Source organism: Aureobasidium pullulans (genome assembly GCF_000721785.1).
Source record: "Aureobasidium pullulans EXF-150 unplaced genomic scaffold scaffold_2, whole genome shotgun sequence".
In the NCBI taxonomy this organism is placed as follows: domain Eukaryota; kingdom Fungi; phylum Ascomycota; class Dothideomycetes; order Dothideales; family Saccotheciaceae; genus Aureobasidium; species Aureobasidium pullulans.
In genome coordinates, this window is record NW_021941022.1 from 1,195,455 (window position 1) to 1,211,994 (window position 16,540).

At 51.2% G+C, this 16,540-nt stretch overlaps 8 protein-coding genes across 8 annotated transcripts; 4 read left to right on the forward strand and 4 right to left on the reverse strand.

Annotated features, from left to right (window-relative positions):
• Positions 1-601: 601 nt before the first annotated feature.
• Positions 602-3,396, reverse strand: M438DRAFT_342226 (Dimethylglycine oxidase). The gene has a single exon (XM_029904700.1). The coding sequence runs from the start codon at positions 3,170-3,172 to the stop codon at positions 671-673; it is 2,502 nt and encodes an 833-aa protein (XP_029764845.1). The 5' UTR covers positions 3,173-3,396; the 3' UTR covers positions 602-670.
• Positions 3,397-3,974: 578 nt separating this feature from the next.
• On the forward strand, positions 3,975-4,392 carry M438DRAFT_89808 (uncharacterized protein; the record flags this gene model as incomplete). The annotated part of the gene is made up of 1 exon (XM_029910384.1): positions 3,975-4,392. A coding segment is annotated over one exon (204 nt), but the record flags the coding sequence as incomplete, so codon positions are not given.
• A 309-nt stretch (positions 4,393-4,701) lies between these two features.
• Positions 4,702-4,955, forward strand: M438DRAFT_342228 (uncharacterized protein; the record flags this gene model as incomplete). The annotated part of the gene is made up of 1 exon (XM_029904701.1): positions 4,702-4,955. A coding segment is annotated over exon 1 (236 nt), but the record flags the coding sequence as incomplete, so codon positions are not given.
• A 216-nt stretch (positions 4,956-5,171) lies between these two features.
• Positions 5,172-7,060, reverse strand: M438DRAFT_264767 (acetolactate synthase; the record flags this gene model as incomplete). The annotated part of the gene is made up of 2 exons (XM_029899968.1): positions 5,172-6,919; positions 6,982-7,060. The coding sequence occupies 2 exons, from the start codon at positions 7,058-7,060 to the stop codon at positions 5,172-5,174; spliced, it is 1,827 nt and encodes a 608-aa protein (XP_029764848.1).
• An 807-nt stretch (positions 7,061-7,867) lies between these two features.
• Positions 7,868-8,592, reverse strand: M438DRAFT_289150 (uncharacterized protein). The gene is made up of 2 exons (XM_029901672.1): positions 8,474-8,592; positions 7,868-8,428 (listed from the first exon to the last, which is right to left on the reverse strand). Exons 1-2 carry the CDS (start codon positions 8,581-8,583, stop codon positions 7,978-7,980), a joined length of 561 nt encoding a protein of 186 aa, XP_029764849.1. The 5' UTR covers positions 8,584-8,592; the 3' UTR covers positions 7,868-7,977.
• A 2,156-nt stretch (positions 8,593-10,748) lies between these two features.
• Positions 10,749-12,475, forward strand: M438DRAFT_265920 (amino acid permease; the record flags this gene model as incomplete). The annotated part of the gene is made up of 5 exons (XM_029900061.1): positions 10,749-10,876; positions 10,932-11,101; positions 11,158-11,589; positions 11,636-11,988; positions 12,041-12,475. The coding sequence occupies 5 exons, from the start codon at positions 10,749-10,751 to the stop codon at positions 12,473-12,475; spliced, it is 1,518 nt and encodes a 505-aa protein (XP_029764850.1).
• A 900-nt stretch (positions 12,476-13,375) lies between these two features.
• M438DRAFT_402502 (Arabinanase/levansucrase/invertase) lies at positions 13,376-14,630 on the forward strand (the record flags this gene model as incomplete). The annotated part of the gene is made up of 4 exons (XM_029909595.1): positions 13,376-13,628; positions 13,700-13,801; positions 13,855-14,284; positions 14,341-14,630. 4 exons carry the CDS (start codon positions 13,376-13,378, stop codon positions 14,525-14,527), a joined length of 972 nt encoding a protein of 323 aa, XP_029764851.1. The 3' UTR covers positions 14,528-14,630.
• Positions 14,631-15,337: 707 nt separating this feature from the next.
• On the reverse strand, positions 15,338-16,433 carry M438DRAFT_351890 (uncharacterized protein; the record flags this gene model as incomplete). The annotated part of the gene is made up of 2 exons (XM_029906754.1): positions 15,338-16,264; positions 16,317-16,433. The coding sequence occupies 2 exons, from the start codon at positions 16,431-16,433 to the stop codon at positions 15,338-15,340; spliced, it is 1,044 nt and encodes a 347-aa protein (XP_029764852.1).
• Between the last annotated feature and the right edge of the window lie 107 nt (positions 16,434-16,540).

The window sequence follows — 16,540 nt, forward strand, 5'->3', positions numbered from 1 at the left end:
TGCCATTCTCTTGAACATCCACGGGAGATACAGAAGTAAGAATACTATGACCCAAGCCTGGCTCTGGAATGCGGCTTTGAACAACATCTGGCGGCTCACTCACGATAAGTCTTCACACTACACCTACTCCAGTTGTGTCCTACGTCATCAGACTTTTCGCCAAGGGACTGACCCTGGCATCTACATCCATCCTATCTTTTGACCCTGGAGATAGCAGTGTACAACACATCTACGAGCCTGGAGATTGGTCGAATGATGTTCCCCAACCTAGTTGCTAATTACTTGTCATTTCTATAGACTTATGCGACATCGGCGGTGCATCTTCTTGAAATTTGGCATTTGCTCTGAGATCACTCTCTTGACAAAGCCACAGACACAGTCTCATTCTTGTCAAGTCCCATTGTAAGGTGACACGTATCACGAGACAGCGAATAATGCTAAATAACGATTTGATATCTTGCGTGTCTCGCCAGAACAATTGTGCTCTCATTTTGTCATGTTTTTGGAGATGCTTGACATGCTTCGACACCTTCCAGAAAATATGCACTTGTGGAGATTTATGCTTTGACTGGAAACGGTTCGGATAACATTGCTAAATGTATGCTTGATCATTAAAGTGCGCCGGGATGTCTATGCTATAAATAAAACCTTATCACTTCTAGAAGCCCGATCAACCACGCAGACGTGACATCGAAGGGTCGAATAGTGGTTCGGCAGTGACCGTAGCCTCGATCCTCTTGCCGAAATACTCAATCTCAACCTTGTCCTCCTCATTGATCGAGCTTGGCAACCATGCATAAGCTATGGGCTTGCCGATTGTGTATGCGAACGCAGAGCTGGTGACATATCCGCTTGGCTTGCCGCCGACAAACACCGGCTCTCTGCCAAGGACCACCGACGAACCATCATCGACGACAAGACAGCGCAGTCTCTTCTTGGATGTCTCCACTGAGCGTCCCTCGAGAGCAGCTTGACCGTAGTAGCCCAGCTTTCCTGCCTTGACGGCAAAGCCAACGCCAGCCTCGTAAGGGTCGTGCTCGGTGTTCATGTCTGAGCCCCAAGATCTGTATCCCTTCTCCAGCCTGAGTGCGTTGAAGGCAGTGCGGCCAGCCGCAATGACTCCTTGTTCTTGACCTGTCTCCCAGAGTGCGTCCCAGAGCGCTTGGCCGCGGTCGGATGTCGTGTAAATCTCCCAACCCAGCTCTCCTACATACGACAAGCGCATAATAGTTACTGGGATACCGGAGATGCTGGCACGCTTGGTGCGGAAGTAGCGAAGGCCCTTTGCTGTTGTTGAGAAGTCGTCTGAGCTGACTTTGCTGATGATCTCTCTAACCTTAGGTCCCCAGAGGCCAATACAGCAGGTCCCAGAAGTGATGTCACGTACTGTGACCCATTTTGTAGGATCTTGCTGCATCTGCTTTGCGGCCTCCTTGTTGAGATATACAAGATCGACGGGTCCGTTGCAGCCGACTTGGAACAGCTGGTCTTCGATGCGAGCAACCGTCACATCACTGCGAATACCACCTCTGCCGTCAAGGAAAAGTGTGTATGTGACGGCACCAGGCTTCTTGCCGACATCTCCAGTGCTCACACGCTGCAGAAGCTCCACAGCACCGGGTCCGTAGACTTCCAAGCGACGCAGCGGTGTCATGTCGTACATTGCCGCGGCTGTCCTAGTCTTCCAAGCCTCTGCAGCGGCGATCGGGCTGTAGTACCTCGAAGACCATGCATCGCGGTCCTTTGGCTTCCACTCTTCTGGCAAGTCTTTGACCAACTTCTCGTTAGCCTCAAACCAGTAGGGACGTTCCCAGGCACCACCCTCCAGGAAATAAGCGCCAAGCTCCTTCTGGCGAGCGTGGAAAGGGCTGACACGAAGATTGCGAGGCGACTCTCGGGGTTGGAGCGGATGCATGATGTCGTAAATCTCGACAAAATTCTGCATTGAAGTCTCCTTGACATAGGAGCTGCTCAGCTGGACCTCCTCGAAGCGGTTCAACTCGACAGCTCCAAGGTCAATCTGACTCTTTCCAGTAGTCAACACCTCTGCTACTGCACGAGCAATACCAGCGGAGTGTGTAACCCAGACAGCTTCGGCAACGAAGAAACCTTCGAGGTTTGGTGCTTGGCCGACGAGAGAGCCACCATCAGGTGTGAAGGAGAAGATACCATTGAAACCGTCCTCAATCTCGACCTCGTCCATGCAAGGCAAGAATTTCTTGGACAGCTCCCATGCAGGCTCAAAATCTTCGCGAGTAAACTCAAGACGAGAGGGCATGTTCTTGTGATCAACGTGCTCGGGTGTGACACCCAGAGTTGAAGCTACGATCGGCATGGGCTTGTGGCCGTAGTATCCAATACCGTACTTGTCGCCGTGTTCGCGGTAGTATAGATCCCGATCTTGGTAACGCAGGATAGGCAACGATGCACCACCTTCAGGGTTATTGCGACCAGCAAGTGCCGGTACGGAGGTAGTCTTGACGTATTGGTGAGCCAGAGGGAGCAGAGGAATAGGTAGGCCAATCATGGCACCAATCTCAACGCCCCAGAAACCGGCACAAGAGACGACGATATCGGCTGGGATGGTACCGTTTGGTGTCTCTACACCGGTAACATGGCCATCAGCGCGGGCGATACCAGTCACCGGAGTCTTGTCGATATATTGTACGCCAGCCTTGCGGGTACGGTTGATGAGGAGTTGAACAGCACGAGCAGCCAATGCAAGTCCGTCGGTAGGAATGTGAAGACCGCCATGAACCTGTTCCTTGTTCAACAGCGGGTACTTCTCCAAACACTCCTCAGGGGTAATCAGACGAGCTTCGATGCCCCAAGATTGTGCATAACCATGCTTGCGCTTCAATTCCGCCATGCGTGCGGCATCGGTGGCGATTTCAAGGCCGCCAACCTGGTCGAAACAGTTCTGACCATCCTCCTCCAGAGCCATGAACTTTTCAACTGTGTAGCGTGCGAATAAGGTCATCGTTTTGCAAACGTTGGTTTGAAAAACAAGTCCAGGAGCATGTGATGTAGAGCCTCCAGGCATATCTAGAGGTCCTTGGTCAACCACTGTGATGTTGGTCCATCCTCGTGCAACCAGCTCGTCAGCAACATTGGTGCCGACGATACCAGCTCCAATGATGACCACACGTGGCGAATATAGCTTGGAAAGCATTGTTGTGATGCGTTGGTGATCTTCTCCTGGATGAATATAGTTGCTGAAGCTCTAGTCGGAAGAGCCGATTGCTCTCAGTCCTTGCAAAAGACGGGAAGGTGGTCTTGTACAGGAGTGGAGTAAAGGGATTGAGAATAAAACAGGATGATTTGAGTGCCATCACCTCCACTGTGGGAAGATGCTGTAGATATAGAACCAACCATCTTCGATTAGCTGTGCTCTTGTTCTGGATGCTGTGACTTCTCTAAGGGTTGTGTCTACCAGGTGGGATCGACGCGGGGCTGACCAGCTGGGGTGCCATTCCTAATCGGGTATACAGAACCATAGACGTCTCAATGTGGGGAAGTGATGAGACCACGAAACCATCGCAGCTAACGGACTCAAGTCAGACGTTCCGCTTGTCGCTCCATGACGAATCGTCGACCTTTTATAGGTCCTTGTTAGGAAACATCACGATGACACTGCGCCGACCAGACGAAGTCAAAAGACGCGGGTTGGGCGGCAGAGTGAGATAAGTCCTCTGTACTGCCACAACAGTCAAAAGAAGCCTTGACATGCAAGCAACAATCTGGTTACTGTCCCAAGATCATGGACTTGGTGAGCTCAAGTCTTGAACGTTACAAAAATTAGAAGCTCTTGTCGTGGCTTGTTGTCGCACAGTGCAGACTCCGGAGTCAAATCGACGCCAGGCCTTGAGAAGCTTTCACCACTCGAGCACTCCAATTCGCTGATTCAAATTTAGACCTTTGGGCAGATGCCCTTACATATATGGGGACGGCTTCGAAGAACAAGCACATACGGCCACAGTCAGCTGAAAACTGGGCATCCCGTCCGCTCTGCCATACATAAGCAGTTGAACGGCAGATTAGTACTACGGTGGGTGACCACGTGGGAATCCCTGCTGCTGTATGTTTTGTTTTGCCAGTGCAGGAGTCTCTCTCTTCCTTGCGGCCTTCTTGTTTTTGGTGATCTCGCTGAATCAAGTCTTTTTGCCTGCACGACCTAGATTGGAGGATGTTCAAGCTTTTTGAGCAACATACACCATCTCCGAAAAGACCCCGTCCTCATAAGCCATTATGATACGGATCGATAGCGAATATTACCAAATGGCCAACATGGGCCAGAAAAGAGCGAGGCACATGTCTAAGTCGCTTCAAAGAGTGTCTTCGGGAGGTATAAGCGATAAAGACAACCAGGATCGTCAGCTACACCGATGTCGTGCTATTTGACTCAGACACACTGAATGAAAAGAACACCGGGGAGAGCCACTCAGGAAAACAGCGTCTGAGAATCTCCATCTTACAGGGATCTCTGGAAACACATGGCCCGAACGGAGCCTTGTAAGCAACAAAAATTGATCACCAACAGCCCGCTCAGCTCGAAATCGACACTGCAGGTTGAGTCATCGGATCAAGGAAACACGAAGTCAATTCATGCGAGCAATGAATCGAGAAAGGAGAATCTCCAGCCCAAATCCTGGAGTCAATTCTTGCAATGTCCTAGTCCGATGGATACCAGGAGCCTCAGGGGGATTGCAGCGACCACGAATGTGGACATTTCAGTTGCATGGAAAAGCAGTATCGGGAGGCGAGTCTGTAGTTGAACTTGAGTCCACACGTGACGAAGTTAAGCACATAAGAAGTTTTAAAGAACAAGGAAGAGATAATTTCATGGATCAAAAAGGTTTCATATTTCATCCCTCCCTCCGGCGCTTGTACAGAAGTAACCAGAATAATAGACTTTTGTTCACCCTGAGGATCAAAGATCCAGTTTTGCATTGGATGCGATCCCATCTCTTCCCGTGAAGAAAAGCATAACGTAAAAAAAGGTAGATATAGAACGCCCGCAAAGAAAAACACAAGTCTTTTCCGCTGCCAAAATGCTGAAGAAAACCTGAAGAAAACACCCCAGGAGAGTCATAAGGAAGAAAAGGCCAAGTGGCCGGAAAGATTTACAGAAGGGGGAAAAAGGGACTGTTGCGTCAAATCAAGAGGCGAGTTTACCTGCCGGAACGGTCTCTTGTTTGCTGACGACGCTCCTTCTCCTTGGCTTCGTCGTAGACGAGGAACTCGTGGAGGGCAGAGCCACCGGGAACCATAGGCAAGACAGGGATCTTCTGGTCGGTAACGACCTCAAGAAGGGCGGGACCCTCGCCAGAGCCCTCAATGAGCCACTGGAGGCTGTCCTTGAGGTCACCGATCTTGGTGCAACGACGAGCAGGGACACCCATGGCGTCACCAAGCTTGACGAAGTCGGCGTTACGCTGGTGGGTGTGTGCGAAGCGATCGTTGTAGAAGAGAGATTGCCACTGTGTAACCATGCCCTGCTCCTCGTTGTTCAAGATGAGGACCTTGCAACCAATGTTGAACTCGGCAGCAGTGGAGAGCTCAGTCAAGGTCATGGAGAAGGAGCTGTCACCGTCAATGTCGATGACGAGCTTCTCAGGGCAGGCGACCTTGGCACCGATGGCGGCAGGGAGACCGTAACCCATCGTGCCGAGACCACCAGAGGTGATCATGGTGCGAGGGTGACGCCAGCGGAAGTGCTGGGCGGTCCACATTTGATGTTGACCAACACCAGTGGTGATGACGGTCTTGTCCTTGATGTGGTCGGTCATATCAGAAAGCATGCTGATGACGGTCTGAGGCTTGATGAGCGAGTCGGGACCGGACTCCTTCTCGTAAGCCCAAGGGAAGCGCTTCTTCCAGTCAGCAATCTGGCCGAACCACTCCTTGCGGTCGCTCTCGGCGGTGTTGTTGACCTGAGGAAGGAGGTGACGGAGGTTGTCAGTCACGTCACCTTCAACAGCCTCGGTGCATTGAATGACCTTGTTGATGTTCTTGGGCATGATGTCGAAGTGGACGATACCACCGCGGCCTTCAGAAGCGGCAAGACGGGCCTGGGGAGCGAAGCGAGGAACGTGACCAGTGATACGATCGTCGAAACGGGCACCGAGGGCGAGAATGAGATCGGCCTCTTGCATGGCCATGTTGGCGAAGGCGGAACCGTGCATGCCGAGCATGTGAAGAGCCTTGGGGTCAAGCTCGTCATAAGCACCGAGACCCTGGAGGGTAGTGGTGACAGGAATCTGGGCCTTCTCGGAGAGCTCCTTCAAGAGCTTGGGACCGTCAACATGGCCGAGGATACCAGCACCGCAGTAGATGACGGGCTTCTTGGCCATGTTGATGAGATCAGCAGTGCGAGCGATGGCCGTGTCGAGCTGCTTTCTGCTCAAGTCCTTTGCGGCGAGCGAGGCAGCACTGGGGTGGGTGGGGAGAGTGCTGCTCATGGGGATGGGGCGGTTGAGCATGGCACCAGTGACATCCTTGGGCAAGTCGACCAAGACGGGACCGGGGCGGCCAGAGGTAGCAATCTCGAAGGCCTCGTTGATTCTACGCGGCAGTTCGGCGATGTTCTTAACCATGACGTTCCACTTTGTGCAGGCTCTCGAGATGCCAATGACATCGGCCTCCTGGAAAGCATCTGAGCCGATTGCGGTGGTGGGGACCTGACCGCAGAAGACGACCATGGGGGTACCGTCCATCAGAGCATCTTGCATGGGTGTGATAACGTTGGTGGCTCCGGGACCAGAGGTGACGAGGACGACACCGGGCTTGCCGCAAGCACGAGCGTAACCCTCGGCCATGTGGCCAGCTCCTTGTTCGTGGCGGGGAAGAATGAAGTCAAAGGCCTCGGAGTTGTAGATGGCATCGAAGACGGGCAAGATCGCACCTCCGGGGTAACCGACTGTCGAACATGTTAGTCGCGAGTGCAGTGGATGCGTGTCGGGGCCAATGGTGGCTACTCACAGACGTGCTTGACGTTGTGTCTCAACATCATCTCGTGGAAGATCTGGCCACCGTTCATTCCGACGAACGAGTGGTCCATCTCGGGCTGCTTGAAGGCCTGGAGAGGCTGGACATCTTCCTTGACGGAGCGATTGAAGGCCGGGCTAGGCACGGCGCGTGCGGGCGAGGTTTGCGAAGCAGCAGCGGCGGCTGTGCTCTGTGTTCTCTTCTCGACCTTTGACTGTGATGTTGCGGGATTCGGCGATCTGTATGGTGAGACGGCGGCGACAGGGCGAGATGTGGAAAAGTGGCGAGCGCGGAGCGACAAGCGGAGAGCCCGATTCGGTGCTTGTGACGAGAGCATCTTGGACAATCTGGCGCAATCAATCGATATGCGAGTGAGGATAGTGTGCAAGAGCGACGCCTCTGTTTCGAGGGATTATAGGGAGTTTGGCCGGCTTGGATGACTCAAAAATATTCGCCAGCGGCCTCTTGCTCTCACTTAGTTTTCGGGGAGTGCGACCTGCATGCCTTGGCGAGCGTCTGGATCGCTGTCGCCGACTTCGGCCTCCATCTCCCCGGCAGTGGGGTAGCTGCCATGAGCAGTCCATGACCAGACCCCTCCTCGATATCATCCAATCTCCTTGCTGGAATTACTCATGAGAAGGAAGTACTTGGAGACAGTCGAGTGACTTGATGCACTCCAGTGACCTGTAACCATGCTTCAGGTCATAATCTAGCAGTCCAGTCGCGACGTTCTGAGTGATCCAGCAGAAAACGCGCCGTTACGTAGGTACCAGCCACGCGCGGATCGCATCGGCTTATCTCCGCTTTGTCTAAAATCTCCCCGACTTTTCCCTCTTCGCGACAAGCACCATCCTCTGCAACATTGCCTCAACACTGCAACCGTCAACAATGCACTTGTACATGCCAGTCATTCAGATTGCCATTGGCACAGGATAAGAATCAAAGTCCACATTTCTTGCCTGACAATGACAACAATTATTGTCAAATACATCACGCATAGTCTATCATGACTGTCCGCTTGATCATGATCTTGTCTGATCCTTCTGACAAAACACTCTGACCTTCTTCGACCGTGTCCGACCCACCCTCGGCGATTGTCTCGATCCCCTCTCCTGCTCTTTGCTCCACGATGCTGTCCTCATGTCGTCGGCTCGCCATAACATGTGACAAGGCAATCGACGGCCCTTTGCCACTGCTTCCAGACCTCGATGAGGCATACGCTGCACTTGCCGCCGGGTCCATCTGCTCTAATGTCGTGTTGAGATAGCCAGAATTGAGCTTTGTGAGAGGGTTCCGCAGAATCGGTATCGTGGCAGCCAGAACCATGAAGTGCATCTCAAGCTGTGTCAGGACTGTCGGCATCGTCATGTCGAAAGTGCGATCGACTTTCTTGTTCGCCTTGACCAACACGATCAACCGGAAGGTGGCCAATATCACCGTTCTGGCAAGTCAGTGGTCGTTCCTTCCAGTAGGCCATAGTACTCACGGGAACCGGAGACTGAAGTAGACCGCACAGCCAAGCTTCGTCCTCAGTGGCATGTGCAGAGCCCACAGGAGGTATGCCGGACAGATGATCAACAGAATTTCGACCAACATACTCAGGAGACCCATCGCGATCCAACGATATAGCTGTGCCGCATTCAGTGTTCCTTTCAATCAGACGAGAGATTCTGAACGACTCACTATCGATTTGTGGCCTACCACCAGGATGTCCCACACATGTAGTCCGTGTTCTGCGCGGATCGCTACCACGACTGAACAGACCGCCGCGAGGAGCATTGAAGTCCCTGCAATGAAGCGAGCGAGACGATGGAAGAAACTGCGTTCGGGCCCTGACAATCTCAGAAAGAAGAGACTGACCGCAAGTTGTGCCATAAAGATGGTCGGAACGTAGAGCAGATCGCTCACATAGAGAAGCTGCTCATGGTCAGTACATTGACCGAAGTTTGAAGGCACTTAAATACTTTTAGAGCTGTCCGTATCTGGTAAGACGACAGCTCTGACTCGGCCCTTCCAAGCCCAATTTTTGCACTCGAAAGTACAACGATACTCTGGCACAAAGCACATACCTAGACAGTCAGCCCCTTTGCTTATACACTGGATGTTCAAACCGACCGAGACGGACAGCGTCGCCCAGTCATCGAGTCCAAAAGACCGAGCCCATGGATATCGAACGACGAGCCGGACACTCAGAAAGAGCATCATACAAACAAGACATAGAGCTGTTGCGATGAAGATGTATGCTGAATGATCTGCTGATGTTATGGCAGGTCGAGCGTTTGCATTTGCTACCTCCATCTGGAACCGTTGGCATTGACTACGATGGTCGTTAGAACAAGAAAGCGAGAATCAGATGCATACGCCGACATGATTGCCCGCGTGGAGTCGATAGTTTAAGGAGAAGAAATTCGAGCACAACATAAGCGTAACACTGCGCACCATCTCGAGCACCTATCACATAAGGCAGCAGAAACCGAGGCCAAGGTCGCCCACTAGTCACTGGGGTTCTTTCAGAGCAGTACGTGGCTGTCTTGTGCGATTAGTACTTTTGAAAGACGTTGTCGGACGGCTCTATCGGAAGTACGACCCTAAGAGCATGAAACAAGTGCTTGCAACCGATGTCTATTTCCGGCCTCTTGTGAGCGCGCCTTGACGGGTACCCGCATCCCGCATCCCGAGTCGTGTGTTCTGTCTAGCGGCGAGCGGAGCTTGCTATTGATGCATAATAAGTGGTAATGTCGGGTGGCGTCTGAAAGGTGAAGCTTACCTGGTTTGAACGGTGCCTTTGCAAATCCGAAGCTGCACGCCATGCCCTGAATTGCTTAGGACACTATAGCTTGTCGCCAGATGTCTGGTCTCGTACTACGTGTCGCGTGCTTTCGCAAGGGCGGCCACATTGCGCTCATGTACCACTAGCACGTGGCATGTGTGTGCGCAAAGTTACTGGAACTGGTGTGAACTGGATCTCCGGGAAATGGAGGTGCTGTGGCAAGAGCAAGGCGTACCACCACATAGCATCAGCCTTGTCTCACACAACCGTCAGCTTGCTGGAATTGTTATACATGGTCGAATGTGCCACTTCCGGAACATTCGTGGTCACTTTCAGATGGGGAGCGTGAATTCAACCCACAGTTTATGACCCGGCTGGTTGAGTCGTATGTGGCCTTTGGTTTGCAGGTGAGGGGCTCCTCAATGGTGGATTATCTCGGGCAAGGTGCAGCTCTCGAGTTGCGCAATGCAAGTGTAGATTCCGTCTCACCTTCGCTACCGCAGCTCGAGTCTGACTTCGCTTCCTCGATCACGCTTGTACAGTAACGATGTTCGTAGATCGTCACGCTGATAGCCTCGTGTTACATATTCTTCTACGGCTAGAAGCACGTTGTGTTACTATAAGCTCGAATGACTGCCCTGAACTGATACACACTGCTAATCGTACAACATCTCTCATGAGATACAACAGAAGCCATATTATGAACGAACCCGTACCGTCCAGAAAGGTACGGGTGTGTGCATCCCATCTGAATGCCGCTCTGCCGTTTCTCGACCGATCGAGAAAGCAGTGCCGGATATGGAGTACAAGAAACAGAGAAAGTTCATCAAAATCTGCCGAAATCTGAGAGAGTCACTATATTACGAATAGGGTGTCCACTGTTTGAGGTTGCCCATCGCTCTAGCATATTCAGACACCTCGAGTCATCATGCCAGATCACAAAGATGAAGCTTTCGAGCTCCAAACTCCCATCAGCGAGAAAGGATATGAGATGAAGCCAGGACAGGAAATCAAGTCTGGTACTGCTCGAGATGCCGCTGATATGATGCGTTTGGGCAAGAAACAGGAGTTCAGAAGAAATTTCCATGCATTCTCAATGCTCGGCTTGTCAAGTGTACTGTAAGCTGAAGACCACCTCAGACGACCACGCAGAGAAAAGCTAACCCAACTCGAGCATGGGAACATGGCAAGCTTTAATAGGGTCTGCCAGCTTCAGTTTGGTCAACGGCGGTCTTGCTGGTTCAATCTGGTCCTACATCGCAACCTGGATATGCACAATCACTGTCACTTTGTCGCTTGCTGAGATGGCTAGTATGGCGCCCACTTCTGGAGGACAATATCATTGTAAGCAATGCTCAACAAGCACAGATTGCGATTCGTGCTGATCATTGTTGCGGCAGGGACAAGCGAATTTGCTCCAGCGAAATATCAAAAGTCCCTTAGCTACTTTGTTGGATGGCTTTCTGCACTCGGTTGGCAGGCATCAATTGCGCTTACGTCTTTTGCTGCCGGCAACGTGATACTCGAACTTGCCTCTATCATGCATCCTACGTACACACCCGCACTCTGGCATGGCACTCTCATGACAATACTGATGGCCGTCCTGGCGGTTTTGGTCAACACCGTTGGCGCGAAACGTTTACCTCTGCTTGAGGCGACCATCCTATTCCTACACATCTTCGGGTTTTTCGCTGTCCTTATTCCTCTATGGGTCATTGCTCCCAAAGTCTCTGCCAAAGAAGCCATCACCTCTTTTGCCAACACTGGTGGGTGGAGTAGTGTCGGAGCCGCTGTGGTGATTGGGCAGCTGACTGCCGTTGGATCGCTTGGAGGTAAGCAGGACACATAAACCACAACCCCCCTCACTAACGAGCCAAGGGTCTGATGCTCCAGCTCATCTTGCTGAAGAGGTAGCCAACGCTAGCTACGTCGTCCCTCGGGTCATGCTTGCCACTGTCCTTCTCAATGGTGCCATGGGCCTCATCTCCATCATTACCTTTGTCCTCTGCATCACCGATTACGACGCGATGGTTGTAAACAACCCATCGTTTTATCCATATATCTCGATCTTTCAGAAGGCGATCGGCTCCGACGTTGGTGCTACGCTCATGACAACTCTGTTTATTCTCTTGAATTTCTGTGCATGCTTAAGCGTCTTGGCCGCCGCTTCACGTCAAATTTTCTCCTTCGCTCGCGACAAAGGGCTACCCTTCTCTGGATGGTTCAGACAGGTGAGCTTTTTGCGCAGACCAATGTGAGGTTGAGGCTTGCTGACAAACGAAGATTGTTACCATCGGCACACCGATTCCCCTCAACGCTATCCTCTTCTCTCTGTCCATCACGATCGTCCTCGCGCTCGTCAATCTCGGCTCTACCACAGCTTTCAACTCGATCGTTGGCTTACTCGCCGGATCTGGTGGCTTCTCATATTCGGTCAGTATTGCATGCGTGCTCTGGAGAAAGATTCGCGGCATGCCCTTGCCTCAAGGAAGGTTCTCTCTCGGTATCTTTGGCATACCCATCAACGCCTTTGCTGTCTTGTACATGATTCAACAAGCCATCATCAGCTTCTTCCCCATGTTTGCTATCGTCACAGTCAAGACGATGAACTATGGTTGTGTCATGTTCGGAGGCGTAGCTATCATATCGGTTGTTTACTTTGTGGTTAGGGGAAGACATGTGTACAAAGGTCCGGTTGTTGATATCCACCGCGACTAGAGGACGAGTTCTGCTATCTTGGTGGCAAACAAGTTTGAGTACATGGTTACAATCGTCTTTTTGCCTAGAGATTGATCAATTATCTGAATGATTCTCTGCTGCGGACCGCTCTTGGCGTGTGTTTCGATTCAACTGTGCATCTTGATGCCTAGCAAAGGGAGTGTACTTGTAGACTGGGATCGATATCATTGTGTTTTTGGTAACCCCTAAATCGACCCCTGTCGGCATCTCCATGATCGAGCAGGCGGCATTATCGTTTTGTGAAAAGACAAGATGCATTCCGTTGCGACGTGTTTGCCCACTGAAAGTAGCATTTTCCGTACAGGTCATCATATTAACCGAGATGCCTTGACATGAAACCCGCCAAGGTGCGCTAGAAGACACTTACATAGTCCAGCTTGATGATCGCTCCTTCTTTCCAAGTATTGCAAGCCTTCAAAAGTAACCAGCCCACCGGAGTACCCTTGAAACAACATGCACCAATTCTCCATAATTATCCTCCGCATCTCCACTTCACGACCCCACGGGGAGACCTACTCCTCGCTAAACATATATACCAAACGCCAAGGCACACTTGTCACGACCACGCATAGATCACAAGGCACAAATCGCCGACGGCGACGTTCTCGGCTGCTTGGAATGCAAAGAAACCCGTAGGAAGCCCTAGTCCATGATCTCTTCCACCAAAAAGTATACTTAGCGAGCCCTATACGTCTAGTCGAACGTGCTGTCTCCCTGCTACTCGTACATACGCCGAGATCATACACGGATAATTCACCTACGGAAGAACTTACATAATGGCTGTCTTCTCATTAGGGCAGATGGCTCCTGGTCTAAGATATAAGGCGATGGGTCGCCGTGGATGACCTTTAGCAAACGCATCCAGATCCGATTTTCAGTATGAAGTTTGCCTCAGCTGTTCTTTTGGCCCTCAGTGCTGTTTCTACTGCACTCGCGGCTTCATTCACCAACCCTTTGAGAGCCAAAGATGGATCCGACCCTTTCATCGTGTACTCTGGCGATGGATACTACTACCTCTTGACAACTGAATGGACCAACATTCAAGTCACAAGATCCAAAACTCTTGGTGGTCTCAAGACTGGCGAGACGAAGGTTGTTTGGCAAGACAGCACTGCCTCTCGTTGTTGCAACGGTACGTGAGCCAAGGGCACTACCACGGTGCAGGCAGCCACTTTTAAAACATACTGACTGATGCGTCTGCAGTCTGGGCACCCGAGGTACACTGGATTAACAACGCGTGGTACATATACTACAGCGCTTCGAACAAGGATGATCTCGGTACCCAGCGCATCCATGTGCTTAAGGGTGAGAAACTCTCTATTACAGATACGACAGCAAAAGACTAACCAGGCGCTTAGGCGGATCTGCCATCTTTGATACATACGCGTACGCTGGCCAACTCTTCAACGAATGGAGCATCGATGGTACCGTTCTTCGCTTCTCTGATAAGAACTACTTTGTCTACTCCTGCCAGCGCACCAACCTCCAATCACTCTGCATTGCTCCAATGAACTCACCAACCTCCGTCGGAACCCCAAAGACCTTGTCACAACCCACTCTTGCATGGGAGAAGATTGGCGAGTTCCCTGTCAACGAAGGGCCTGCTGCGCTCTATCATGGGGGAAAGACGTTCTTGACATACTCGGCAAGTTACTGCTGGACTAGCTCTTACCAGCTCGGTCTTTTGACCTACAAGGGTAGTGGAGACCCCACTTTGTCAGCAAGCTGGACCAAAAGTGGTCCTGTATTCAGCTCTGCCAACGGAAACTATGGTACCGGACACAACGGGTGAGTTTACGAGAGAGAATCTAGCTTTGGCTCTAACAAAACTGACTGGCTTTCAGATTCTTCAACAGCCCCGATGGAAAAGAGGTGTGGAACGTCTACCACGCTACTGCCAACTCTGCTGGTGCATGTGATGGAAACAGATATACTGAAGCTCAAAGGGTCGACTGGAACTCTGATGGAAGCCCCAACTTCGGCAAGGCTGTCAAGCTCGGCACCACTCTCAATGGCCCCTCTGGCGAGTAGGCGTGCAGAAAACAGAGCTAGAGAAGTTCTCCTGTAGATGTTGAACTTCTGAAGGCGAAATAGACGGACCATGAACAGAGAAGAAGATGAAACACATGGTGTTCGTTGCGATGCCAGTATGATGAAAAGTTCCCAAAGTGAACGCAGAGGCGGGCTAGTACCGAGCTCTCCTAGCTTGTCGAGCTGTCTCTGGAAATCCCGTCGAAATACAAGATGAGTTTCCAAATAGGTACGCTGTCCGAGGAGAGTACGAAGGAGTCAGCGCTCTCAGTAGACGAGTATGCGATAATCAAAAACATCTCGCCTTTTAATAGCCATGTTGAGGTCCAGGTCTGCGTCTGGGGATATCAGTAATAACGCAACGTATACTGAGTACATTCACGTTGCCTCTCACGCGATTACGATTACTCTGGAACATGCTCGCTCCTCAGCTTTCTGTACATCTTGCTTACTCCTACTCTCGTATACTCTGAGATTGGCCGAGGAACGTACGTTGGTCGTTCGTTGATCGGAAAAGCTTGAAGATTGGATTTGCAGCACTCCGCTCATTGAAAGTTCTTAGTACTAGACTGTTTACACCCGCACTGTCTGATTCTCCTGCCAATTGCAGAGAGCAGAAATATCGAAGCTAATGCCTCTTATGTAATCGGAAGGTTGGCTTTTCTTTTGAAGCCCGACTTTCATCTGTTTCTTTGATGACATGTTGTGCATCCTCAATATCTTCCACCATCCTCTGTCATCCGTCGGAGGCTGGAGATGGCACGCCTCCAACTTCCTTGTGTTGCACTAGCAGATGCACAATATGCCAGATCATTTTCCATGCATGCTTGCAATCAAGGCGTCGAGACCTTCTTCGATGTCCACTCTTCCTTCGAACTTCAATGCCGTCGACATTTGTACGACCTCCACCTGGCAGAAATTGCACTCGAATGACAAATCTCTACCAGGGAGTTTCTTCCCATTTGCGGTGAACAATCCTTCGATATACAGGTGTTCGAGAGATGAGAAGTTGGCCTTGATCCAGGTAAGTACTTCATGCCAACGACCTTGGACCAGCTGGCAGTATTGCAGCTTAAGTTCCTTGATGGTCGATTTATGTTTGTTGAGGAAGTCGACAAAGGCATTTCTTGAGAAGTCTGCATTGAGCATCTCCAGCTTGCGCAGACGACTAGAATGAAGTTTGCCGATCACCATATCAACATCACGAAACCCAATAGGAAAGCTTCCGTTGCCAGTCCTGAACTCTTCTGACTCAGGCCACTGGTGACGTCCCCGAACTCTCTCGCAGCGAATATAGACAGACTCTGACTCAGCCTTCAGACTGAATACCTCAAGCTTGTCAGCGTTCGCAATGATCGCCTTGAATGTAGGGACCACAGCGTGGTAGAGATGATCGATCTTGATTTCTCGCAGAGACGAGTAGGACGGCTGCACCCTCGGTTTTGCGACCCAGGGTACCTTTCCAACTTCTTCTAGATGAATACATGTCGTGAACGGCCCGAGTGCTGATGGACAGATCTGGGATAGTCTGATCAAGTTGGGAATCGAGAAACCAAGGCGGAACTCGGTGCCAAAGCGACGCTTTGCGAAGACCTCCGTGGCGTAAGGACTGATCTGCTTGCAGGCACGGCGAAGATCGGCGAGATCAACTTCAGACAGCTCAGGACTGTTTAAGATGGCGAGAAGTGTTTCGCCAGGCAGGTTGAGCATGAAGGACGGTGGAAGCGCGCCTGTGTTCTGTAACATTACAGTTAGTTGAGGAGCCTGCATAACATTACTTGTCACGTACTTGTGAGGAGGTAGTGATCGCCGGTGAAACCACAATCACTGTGCGTGAATCTCGATCCTTCAGGCTAGTCTTCATGTCAGATGCAAGGCCGCCAGATGATGGCGAGCGAAAAGTCATGATGTTGGGGAAAGAGCGAGGAAAGTTTGGGGAAAGTGATCTGTTTTAGTGATTGAATTATTGACGCTCGGCTTCACAAACGTACCTTCCGTTCGCACTTCAATTCG

What these genes read in the sequence shown, in the direction of transcription:
- M438DRAFT_342226 (XM_029904700.1), bottom strand. Translation starts at nt 3,172, where the DNA reads ATGCTTTCCAAGCTATATTCGCCACGTGTGGTCATCATTGGAGCTGGT.
- M438DRAFT_289150 (XM_029901672.1), bottom strand. Translation starts at nt 8,583, where the DNA reads ATGTTGGTCGAAATTCTGTTGATCATCTGTCCGGCATACCTCCTGTGG. An exon ending in TACTTCAGTCTCCGGTTCCC is followed by an intron (nt 8,429 to 8,473) that starts GTGAGTACTATG and finishes CTGACTTGCCAG; the next exon opens with AACGGTGATATTGGCCACCT.